This window comes from Amblyomma mixtum, chromosome 3, assembly GCF_055824585.1.
Source record: "Amblyomma mixtum isolate Tamu chromosome 3, ASM5582458v1, whole genome shotgun sequence".
NCBI classification, from domain to species: Eukaryota; Metazoa; Arthropoda; class Arachnida; order Ixodida; family Ixodidae; genus Amblyomma; species Amblyomma mixtum.
The window spans coordinates 214,304,746-214,317,014 of record NC_143014.1 but is presented as its reverse complement, the minus strand read 5'-3'; the positions used below and the strand labels follow the sequence as shown (position 1 = coordinate 214,317,014).

At 43.8% G+C, this 12,269-nt stretch overlaps 1 protein-coding gene across 3 annotated transcripts in view; it reads left to right on the top strand.

Annotated features, from left to right (window-relative positions):
- The window catches only part of Gapvd1 (GTPase activating protein and VPS9 domains 1), a 90,340-nt gene that overhangs the window by 25,272 nt on the left and 52,799 nt on the right, over positions 1-12,269 (top strand). For all 3 annotated transcript variants that reach the window (XR_016291020.1, XM_089582693.1, XM_089582694.1), the window contains exons 6-7: positions 2,855-2,975; positions 5,347-5,477. Coding sequence is in view for 2 of the 3 variants with exons in the window: in XM_089582693.1 (XP_089438819.1) it covers positions 2,855-2,975; positions 5,347-5,477 (252 nt within the window). In the remaining variant the exon portion in view is untranslated. The remainder of the gene's footprint in view (positions 1-2,854; positions 2,976-5,346; positions 5,478-12,269) is intronic.

Here is a 12,269-nt window from a genome sequence, read left to right as displayed (position 1 = left end):
AACCAAAAATTTTAAAAATAGGCTTTTTGCGGTATGAACGCAGCTTCTGCGGCATAGTAATACCTGCGTTGGCAGCCATCAGAAAACAGGTGAATAAAGTTTACTAGTTAGCTGGTCAACTAATTTCAGGTAATCAACTATTACAATTAAACACCCGGTTGCAATTAGAGATTTGTAGCCGGTCATTAGTAATACCCATATCAGTTTTAGAATTTATAAAACGCGATTACCCTTGGCACTGTGGCCTAACAAATTTTGGCTACATCGTGCCAAAATACATGCGCATTCGAATAGCATGCAGGCAAAACAACCCCTCCAGCGCACATAACTAGTCGGAATAGCTGAATACTGTCGAGCCACAGCGCCGAGGGTAATTGTGTTTTCGAAATTCCAAAAACTGATATGGCAGTTACTAACGGCCGGCTAAAAATCTCTAATTGCAACCAGGCGCCTAACTCTAATAGCTAAAAAGTTCATTGCTGGAAGTTAGTTGAGTGGCTAACTAGTTAACACTATTCACCTGTTTTCTGATGTTCGCCAACTCAGCCTTATCGTGCTGCAGAAACCACTTTCCTATCTCAAAAAGCCTACTTTTAAAAATTCTGGTTCACCTCCACTGAAACACGTGGTATATAACAAGAGTGTGGAAAAATTCAAAATTCTGAATGCTGTATTTACTCGCATAATGAATCCATTTTTTTTCTAGTACATCAGTTTTGGGGGCAGGGTTCATTACATGGGAAAAGAAAAAGTTTCTACAGATTTTTTTGTGAGAGTCAAAATTTTATATATGTCTACCCATCTGCCCGTCTGCTGCTTGTCCATTCGTCCCGCTGTCTGTCCATCTGTCTGTTTATCCATCCATCAGCAACAAAAGCACACAGTCAGTTGTGTTCATGTCACCGTTGTTTAGCATCATTCGCTAGAAACGTGATTGATTCAACAATTTTCTCTTCACTTTGTAAAGCATGAGCCGTGACCACATCTTCGGGCACTGTATATCATTTCATAAGTTCCTTGCAGCACAATGGAAGGTAGAGACCTCCTCAGCCGATCAGGAGAGTGCATTAAATGTATTCCTCCATGCCTCGTCATCTGCATGTCATCGTTTGCTTGCAGCGTACACGTGTAGTTAGAAGCGTGCATAAATCAACGCTCTCTACTAACCGTAAGTGTATGCACGCTTGCGTAAATTAAACGCCATCATTTTGAGGGATGTTATGCCATTTGTCACATTTGCATGCTTATTCAGTGTATGCAAACGGTGACGCAACAGTAAGCTCAGCCAAGTGGGGCTATCTGGTTGGCAAATTGTTTTTGTCAACAAACTGACACTCCTCATTAGGCCTTAAAGTGGCAGAATTTTCATTCTAAATAAAATTAAAGCAAATTTATCGCTCATGCGTTTTGTTATTGGCAAGAAGAGACAAAGCTCCGTGCCCCAGTTATGGCCAGTGAACGTACTGAAAATAGCAGTAACAATGACGAGTCCAGTCTGACGTAAGGGGTCCTGCTTCAAAGGCCACTGCTATTTTGAAGACAATATTTTAGTGTACACAAAAGCCACGCACGCTAAAGTCAGGAAATAGCGTACGTAATGCAAACGTACAGTAATGCTAGATTTGAAATAGTGTTTGGCACATGTAGACTACAAAGCATGCTCCTTTTGTAGTGTGCGCTATTCCATACAGCCATTTTATACTGGCACTACGTTCTGCAGCATGAGAACACCGCATCTGCCCTCAGTGCACTTTTGGTAGTGCTGCGAGGAACTTCTGAAACGGAGCATAAGTGCTGCCACACATCACCAATGCCACAAATCACCAGTCACTTCATGCACTGTGAGTGGTGAGTGGTGGCGAGGCTGTAAATAACTCCAGTCATCTGTAAACAGATCTGCGGAAATACATCTCCCATGCTCCTGGCTACGGATTTTCATTTTTGATATGAATTTCGCATGGTACTATATTTTTCACAGCCCTGTGAGATTTGTATCATCGAGATTCTGCTGTATTCGATAGTACTCAGTTCAAATTGCAACCAAAAATTTGATATTCATACACCTTTAGCGAGAGAGAGAGAGTGTGTGTGTGTGTGTGTGTGTGTGTGTGTGTGTGTGCGCGCGTGCGTGTGTGCGTGCACGTGCACGCATGCACATGCGCAGCTACTAGATTTTGCAAATTGCAAGCACGAAGCCCCTAACTACCTACCCCATTTTTGCGCAGCTGTAGGTATCTCTTCATTTTGTTGTGTTGCTGCCGTGTGCATAAAGGTATTGCCATAGGTTTTCTGTATAGTATGCATTGTAGGTTTAAGTTTTGCTTCATTCAGTAGTTCAAAAGAGAACTTGAAGACATTGTATTATTGGGCTAGTGGATGCAATACCATGATTAGATAACAGCACAGACATAGAACATAAGGAAAGGCACTCAAATCCAGTGCTGGCTAACAACCATTAGTCAGCACGTGTGTTGTGTGCCTCCTTATGTCCTATGCCTTCACTGTTTTCACAACATGTCACGAGGGTAGTTATAACCAAGTTTTATGGCTGCCTTTCTACGTTTATTTTTCTGGACAGTGGTAAAGTTGGTGATTTTAGACATGTATTTTGTGTTCTGTGGTAGCTTTGTAAGTTTGTAAGGGGTACCAATGTTTATCCATGAGTCGGTTTTACCTCTACTAATCATTTCCTATAACCACAGTTGCAAATCACAAGGCTGTCAGTAGAAGCCTTTTTTGAGCTAAGCAAAGGTCTATAAATATTTGTGGCTCAGGAACAGGGTTTTTTGTGCACTGTAAATTGTATGAAATTAAATTCAAATTCACCCCCCCCCCCCCCTTTTGTTTTTTTCAGGTGTCATTTTTACGAAGTGTCACCTGGCCTGCCAGTGAGAGTAGCCACCAGAAAGCACTTGACTCCCTACTTGAGCACTTGCCAACGCCTTCAGAAGCTCCCAAACGAACAGCAGCAAAAGGCAAGGAAGCAAATGGCTCTCAAGCATCTTTTTAAACATGCCCATATCCAGCCATGGTATCATATAATTTTGGGCTGTCCTTATAATTGTGGGCCAGGATCCTGTTCTTGTTCATTTCGGCTTAGCTGTAAAAATGAATTTTGACGTATTTCAGTCTGATACTACATTGAAAAATTTGTTTGTACGCTTGGTCCTGGGTATATCAAACCCAGATTATTGAAATATTGTCTGTGTGGAACAGTGAAAACATCACCTTGAAAACCCCGTGTAAAACTATAGCAGTATTGTACATGTTTATTGAACTCCCATTCAGCAGAATGTTCCATGCATTGAATAGTGTGCCACGCTCCTGCAAGCGCTGCTCCTAACAGCGCTTCTATGGTCGCACTTTGTGTGTGAAGCAGTGTTGCTGCATCGCGGCATGTCCTCAAAAATGAAGAAGCATAGCCGCATTGATGTTGTGACTTTGGACACTTGCTGGCAGCACTAGCCACATGAAGCCGATGCAAAACCGTGTGACAAAGGAAGCATGGGGTGTGATTGGGTGTGAAGGCAACAGAGGAAGTTGGGCTAACTGAGTAGGAGGCAGCCGGTTTTTGTATGTTGGCTTGCAGTTGGCATGGCATGCTCTGGCTTGTGACTGGGGTAGTGTGCTGTGTTTTCTGTGCTGTGTTTTCTGTGCTTCATTCATGGTGCCATCTTCCATGATTATTGGGACCAAAGATTCAAAGATTAGGTTTAACTTCGATCTAGCAAAGGAGGCAAACATTGCTACGGACATTGGCGTGAAGCAGCTTTTGCCTGGCCTGCTTGTCTGTACGTTTACGTTGCTGAAGGCATTGGAGAAATTAGCCATATCTTGTAGCCTCTGCGGTGGCTCAATGGTTATGGTGCTCCGTTCCGGCCTCTCCCGGATGAGTTTTATGATAAGCAATGGCTAGATACAAAGCACTGTACTCTGTAGCGTCAATGCGAATCGGGCTATGCTTGGTGACGCATAGTTAGTGGTGCACCACTACTGGCAGGCGGCACATGCTGATGCAGGGAGCATACCACTAGCAGGGGCGCACTGTACTATTGCTTCCTGGTCAGATAAGCTTACTTCTTAGTGTATTTTATATATTAACAATATACAGTCGATTTGAGATATATTGAACTCGAAGGGGGTCCCAAAATAGTTCGGTATATCGATAATTCGATATATAAAACATGGCAACAGATAAGTTTATTAGGGGTGTGCAAAATATTGAAATTTTCTAATATGAACATGACAGAAAAATGGCTTTGAATATCGAATCAAATATCTGTTTAGTAAGGAAAAAATATTCAGAAAAAGATAAACAGGCAGATTTCGTTGCCCTTTTAAATAGTGTATGGCCTTTGCAACTGAAATAAAAACTAGACTGACTCAGCACCATACAAAAAATCATGATGTGCACAGAAATGAATATTACTTGATTAGACAGCATAACAGTATGCAACCTGTAATGTGTTCATGCAAAATGAAATCTATGAAATGACACGCAACTGGCAATGAAGAATAACATGGTGGCTAGTAAAACCTCAATAATTCAGATTTCGAGGGACTGGCAGAAATGCCCGGATTATTCAAAGGTCGATTTATAAAATGCCCTGTGCCCCCCCCCCCCAAAAAAAATGTTGAAAATGCAAAGGTGCAGTGAAGCCTTATGAGGAGGCTCCATCACGCAAACACCAAAAAGCCCATTACAAGCGCGTAGTTTCGGCATGCTGAAAGAACAACGCAGACATAAGCGAAGGGAATGCACGTTGGCGTTGGTAAGGTGAGACTGCGTTGGAAAGGTGAGGTCATGCAGTTTTGTAAGTGGACCTTCCTGCATATCATAGTTGACCAAAATGAGAGTGGGGAGCTCACTCTTGAAGAGTTATGGAGGTAACAGGACAAACACCATGGGCATGGTCATTAAGTTTGTGATGCATTATAGAAGGATAAAAGAAAGAACAGCACGCTTTCTTGCTGTGATTGTTCAAAGCGGGTGGTTGTCCATCTTGTTCATATCGGATGTCATATGTGGGAAAGCCAATTTGTGGGATTTGGCACGACGTCAAGCCTAGCAGTGTCCAAATGCGATCTGTCCACACAATAAGCGCTAGAGAAGAAAGCAAAGAGGACACATTTTAATTGTTTTTCTGGCGCTTTGAACTCGATCATCAAATTATTTACCAGATGTTGTTTTGCCATTGTCAAATTTATGAAAGTCGTCATGGTATGCAATCTTCGCTGGCAAATATTAGAAAATTTCCGAATCGTATTCAGTTGTAAACACCCAAAGAATTCGATTTCTCTGATAACATGCTGTTCTTACATGTTGCGTGGTGGTTCCTGTTACAGCTGCAGTGCCTAAGAAAGGTGTGGACGGAGATGATGATTCAACAGCCTTGGATTCTCAGCCGGAAGAAGTCCTTGTGATACCCATGCCAGACTTCTCACTCGAGTGTCCTGGCATGCTTAGTGAAGATAAGGTGAGGCTCATGATAGGGTTCTTTTAGTTTTTTTCTTTAGCAATTATTGATGTGGTAAAATTTATATGTACACACAGTGCTCAGTTTATTCACAGGTGCAAGTTCCTTTAATGCACAGCTACCCTGAGATGTTCAGTTTTCACTTGGTCAACGGGATCTTGCATGCCATGCCCTGGCTACCATGTGGGGACAGAAAGTCATATTTTAAGTATGCCGGATTTACAAAAAATACAAAAACTCTTCATGTTTATGTTGCTTTTGTTGCAGGGTTATGTTTTATTGAGAACAGCAGCTGATATTTTTTTTGCTATCTGTCTTGCCCAATCTATCACTCTCTTAATGCTGTTATCACACAGAATAGGAGGTTTGTGTTGTAAACTCACCATTATAATGTAGCAGGCCTAGGCCACTGTAATCCTACCTTATCATGCTGTAATGCCAAACATGGTTGCATTGTGCGTTGGCTCTCAGTGATGCACTTAGAACTTTTATGCGAAGCATACTACTTTAGCTACCACTTCAGCCCTTCACCGTGGTTATGCGCCTCCAAATCACGTGATACATGACGTCACACCACGTGACACGATGACGTCACGACAGTAGAGAAACGGGGGCCCACCGCGCGCCGTCTCTGTGGTTGTGCGCCTCCAAGTCACGTGATACATGACGTCACACCACGTGACCCGATGACGTCACGACAGTGGAGAAAATGACGTCACACCATGTGACACGATGACGTCACGACAGTGGAGAAACGGGGGCCCACCTCGCGCCGTCGCTGTGGTTGTGCGCCTCCAAATTACGCGACACGATGATGCTTTGCATTCTCCAGGCTTAACCAAGTTAAGCCTCAGCCATTTTTTTTTGGGTCATGTCACCTTCAATAAACCTGGCATAAAAGCAGCAAAATGAAGACACCTACTTCACTTCACTGCTCTCCTATCTCCATGCTTGTTCTGCATTCCCTTCCTTCCAGCATGTAGCCTCATTTTGGTCAGGTACTGTGTGCATTGGTGTCCCCAGTGTCATCTCCTGAAAGAACTGATGCAAGGAATACCGGCAAAGAAGCAGTACTAGGGAGTGTAGATGTGACTGCTTTGGAAAGAAGCCTTTCTCGTGTCTTTAACAACTAGGGCAGAGAGCATTAACAGCAGACTAACTCAGGGTGTCGGAAATCATGAGCACAACATCGTTCCACCAAACCGAGAGACAAGCGCAGTAGCCAGTACGGTTGGGCTAGTGCTATTTCTCTCTTTGGCTATTCCAGCAATAACGGCAAAACTGACCTTTACTTAGCTTTGAGAGACTAGTTTTCTTAGTTTTTGCTTTTCTAGAAAGCTGTGACCTTAGGAAAGAAATTTTTTCATATCAGGCAACAATTATGCCCTCGGTGGACCTCTTCTCATTTGATATTTGATTTATTTGATATTACTCGCAGATTACCCATTGAAGCATGTGTACACAAAAATGGTGAATGTTGGAGAGGGCCTACTTACACTGTCTTTGACGACAGAAATTTTCGGGAGCAGCTCCGACAAGGTCGATGAAATTAATTGCTGCCACCCACGACTGCTACGTTTCTGCTCAGCGACAGAAATGTGTGAAAGAAGCAGTTCTCCTTTCTCCGCGTTTGAGCCGTGGAAAAAGGTGTAAAAAATCTGATAAAAAAAAAATCTGAAAAAAAAAGCGCATAGTAATTTGATCACAGCCGTTTACTTATTTTTGTTTGCAATTGCGCCAAGGACTCCGGAAGAAAGAGCAGGAGTGGACTGGAGCAGCAAGAGTGCATGGAAAGGGAGGCAACATGTCCCGCATGCACAGAAACAAACACTGAAATGCTGCGCTGAGCAGACGACGCAGCTGCGCGCTGCACTCCAGTTTTTGAGGTCTTTCCACGGCGGGCGTTGATGCATGGGTGGCGCAGCACCCTCTGGCCTGGATTGTCACCTCTGTAGCCAGTAATTCGTAATATCTGTGTACAGTAATCCCTCGTTATAACGAAATCGCTTTACTCGAAATATCGCTTTATTCGAAATTTCTTCCGGTCCCGACCCAAACGCATGCATTTTAAGGGGGGACACTACCCTAAACAGTGAACTTTTGAACCACTTGCTCGATTTGATTGAAACTTGTGGGGCTAGTTTATATTACTGCTGGGACGACCTCTGCCAAATGTAATTATTCTAGAATCAGTATGAAGCACGTTATGCAACCTTTATGCCAAGGATGACTATGCTTCCTTAGGAAAACTGTTGTTTGAAAATAAGAGTAATTTTTTCAATTTCTTGTGTTATGTGGCATTGGGAATGTCCAGAGCACACAACTATTGAATTATTTTGCTTAGTTCTCCTATATTTTGAAAAAATGATACCATACAAAGAATGACATTGGATTTTCATTTTACATTAATTTTTTTAAAGTCATTTTTCAGTGTGAAAAAAGGGAAAAAATAGACAAACTGAGCGCACAGTTGTGTTCCTCATAAACTTTCGCTCCAGAAAACCTGCTACAATACCAATATTATCAAGTAATATTGGAATGATAGTTTTTCTAAGCTGACAGTTTACTGAAGAAACAGGAGATGAGAAAAATAGACTCACATGATTGAAAATCATCCTATTTTATTTTAAGCACTATAATGTTCAAGACAAGCCCCCCGCTGAATAATAAAATTTGGCAGAGGTGGTCCCAGCAGTGATATTCGCAACTTTCAATGAAATCGAGCAAGCGGTTAAAAGTTCACTTTTTGGGTAGTGTCCCTCCTTAAGCCGCATTACTCGAAGCGCACGAAGAGCTTGACCCGCTTAGAGCGAAGTGGCGAGCGGAGGCATCGCCGCCGCCGAACGTAGGCATCGCCGCCGTGGCGGCGACCCTTTGCGCATGCAGTGCCAAATTAATATTACCGACGAATTAGACTCATGCAGGCATAGAACAGGCCACAAAAGTACCAAACCCACGATCGATGACCTGCCTAGTAACGGACCAAATTCCATGGTGCACCGCGCCCGAACCGTTAATCTCGGTCGGAAGCGCATTCCCATGGTGTTGCCTGTGACAGAATGCCCACGAAAATAAAAGTTTTCCTCGCGCTTTGCGATGCCAGAAAACCGCAGTGTCTTGGATGAGGAAAAGTGGCCGGTCATGCTCGATTCGCGCCATTCGAATGCGTGGAAAGAAAAGCGAGCGCGATTCACCGCGGCGCGAAGTTGCGAACGGCGCCACAGCATCTGATAGCAGCTCGCCGCCTGCGTCCAACCTGCTAGATGTCAACGACGGGCCGTTCGCGGCAAACGCAACAACGGGAAGTGGGAGCCAATGCGAGCGCGGAGAGCGGTAGCGTCATGATGACGTAGGGCGCACTCCTTTGAGCCGGGCCGGCCTGCCCGAGGCCGGTCTCGACGCGCTCACTCGCTCGATCGCGCGCGTCGAGACCGGCCGTGGCCTGCCAGCCTTGATGCCGGCCACCGGCGTCTGCTAGCTCCGCTGCTGAAGGCGTCGCGGAAATCTAACGTATCTTTTATTATGGGACTAGTTGACAGTAAAGGGGTGCCGAGTGTAGCGCCTTTGAGTGCTGTCCAGTACCGAAGCGCTAACAGCTGCGGCATCGATGCGAAACCGGCTAGGCTTAGCGGCGACCAGGGCAGTCAGGGAGAAGCACGCAGTCTGTCACCCGGCGTTCCTGCAGGCGGCGTCGTTGCCGAAAGCTCCACTCTTGCACAGGCATACTGTCGTTGCTCGAATCTAGGAGGCAGACTTTATGGTAGCATGGCTGGTTTGTATTCTTTTGTGCGAACGTGAAGTAAGCCGAGCCTGCCGGCCTGTCGATCAGCCTGGATCCCGTCTGGATCACAAAAATGAGCTAAAGCTTGTTCTTCATATAGATAATAAACTCTGGTATAAGAAATTTGAAAACTGTATCATCTGTGAGGATCGCTGACCAATACTTGAGTTGCCGGTAGAAGTAACAAATGTGCTACGAGCAAATTTTGTAGCAAAAGCTACATTGGCCACGAACTTGCGATTGCGCTGTGGCAGTGCTCCCAGGAGGCACGGAGACCAACCTTGAGCCGTTGCCTAGCAACCGCCGCAGCTGGCGGACGCCACGCGGTGTTATCCGCCAGCTTCCTCGCAGTTGTGGCGCAATTAAATCTCGACTGTTTTAGCTTTTTCGAGTGGTCGCTTATATCGAATTATCGCTTATAACGAATTTTTCGCCGTCCTGCTGACTTCGTTATAACGAGGGATTACTGTATGTTATATCCGTAGAGTTCCTAACTATTACCTAGAGGGAAAGCTAGCGCCCCGTCTATGGGAGTTTGCGTGGAGCCCCCTTAAGACCACTTCAGCCACCATGGGCGCTCAAAGCATCATGGGGCGGTGAGCTACCGACTGCAGAACCAAAACTTTTGGGCAAAAAATAATGCAAAAATAGACGTTGTTTGATAATCAAGGTTGCCCTAACATTCCATATCCTGTCTATAAATTGCAACAAACGAACAGAAAAGCATGTAAATGCAAAGTTTGCCGAAAATAAGAGATGGCTAGCTCTCCTATTGGCCAAGTATTGCACACTACAGAAACTAATATTTTGTGCTTAACAGGCACACTTTTAAAAAGAAAAATATTTTTTTAAAAAGTTGTTGCTTAAAAACCTTAAGAGGTGTTTTAATGGCATTTCGAAAAAGAGAAACCTTTTATTGGCGTCGCGTGCTGTTGCGTTTTCGCCACTATGGCTTTTGCACACTATGTTCGCGGCATATTCGTTTGTGCTCGAAGCGCGCACACGGAGAACAGCGTTTTTGGAATTGGACATCTCAGTAACGCCACTCTATGTTCCCGAAAAAATCCGACTGTCCCGCACCAGGTAGCTCACCAGCCCATGATGCTTTTAGCGTCCATGGTGGCTGAAGTGCAGCGCCGTCAGCTTTCCCTCTAGGTAATAGTAAGAAACTCTATGATTATATCGAGGCTTGCCTGCAATATATAATATATAACAGAAAATCATCAATTTGTTACCTTTTTCTTGAGCTAAAAAATCAACCTGAAATTTGAACATTCTGCGCTTTCTGATGTCATATCTCCATGTTGACCAAACAACACATACTCGCTAAGCCTAACAGCTGTCCAAATGTGCATGCAGCCTTCAAAATCTGAAATTATCTCGAATTTTGTGGCATTCGAATCTTGAAACAAAGCAAAAGCTTCATTCACCTTTATTTGCTTTAAACATGAGACACAGTGAAACTGCATTGATTCATTGATGGTGAAGCGACTGGTCTCCGCTTTGAAGAGCACTTCCATGTTGCTGAGTTTATCGGGATTAGGGATCCAGGCTATTTCACTGATTCTGGGTTAGTGGAGGTCGTTAACCCAAAGACACAAATAGTGCTTGGGTTCTATGCACGTGCGTTGGTAAACTACTATTTCCCTGTCCCCCAAAAAAGTAGGGTTTCCCTATTCTAGACTATCCTGATCAGTAGAGGCCGGATTTTTAGGCACTAAAAATCCCGTTTTAGGCACCATAAATAGGTGGCTAAAATTGCATTTTAGGCACCTAACGCAGAAAAATAGGCACTATAAACTTTATCAAAAGTGCACACAGTTCCGAACTTCAGCGCGCAATATCTGCCATAAAAAAAAAAAAACACAGCAGGAATGATTTGGGACCTTAAGCAAGGTGCGAACATTAGAAGCCGTTTTTTTTTTAAGGCTGTCGCGCAACTTTTCGTGCAATACACATGCTTCAGCAGAGCAAAAGGGACGGTTAGCAACCCTTTTAAAACACTTTGGTATACCTCGAAAGAAACAATTCGCTTGTCGTGTACAAAAGTAGAAACAATGAACACCTTAACAGGAGGCCATGTATTTAGAAATTGATAGAAACGTTGTCAATTCAAAGCATCTGACAAATGAGTTCAGTCTTCGCTCACACAGGAACTGAACTTATTTATTGCAGGCATACATTAATAAATATGTTGTCATTTGTGTAAACAGTGTTCTATAGTTTGTGGCTTCACATGTCTGGAGCCATGCGACTATCAAATGGTGCTTGCCATTAGAAGGGTCTTGAAACCATAAATACGAGATGCTAGAAAGTTTTACACACAGTGCTGCTTGATGTGGAATATGCCGAAAAGAATCATAGTTCTGCACGGGCCTACGTACATCCACGAGGAGCCATGGTAAAATAAACATCATCCATCTAGAAATCACTGTTAAAGCTATGGAAGCAGTAGCAGACAGGCACCATCTGGGGCACAAGGAACAAAAATAAGGCAGGTTACCCAGGTGGAAATTTTAATCAGTTAAACTGTTTCCAGCAGGTTTATGGAACATTTTACAGTTGGTTTCAATTGGAACCAACTGGAATTATTTGGACGAACGTATAACTTACTCCGTATACTTTCCGAAATGTGGTGCCATCTGGTCAACTACCACTTTAACAGCCAAAATCATCAACAAGCTGCCACAATAAAATGGCAGAAAATAGGAAAAAGGTTGCTTCGGTATTTTCGGCTGACGTGGTTGGTATTGTGTACACAGCCGGCGTAGGTGCAGTGTTCACCACAGCCAACTGACAAGGTCATCTAATGTTGCCACGTGTGTGTTCTACTCAAAACCGAAATGGATTCGAAAGCAAACAGAATCTGAAAGCTAAACCACAGCGTATTTCAGGCCCCTTTTCTGTAAAATAGGGCATTTTTAGGCACCGACGTCGGAAATAGGCATTTATAGGCACTGACACCCAAAATAGGCATTTATAGGCACTATAAAAACACTATTAAACATGTT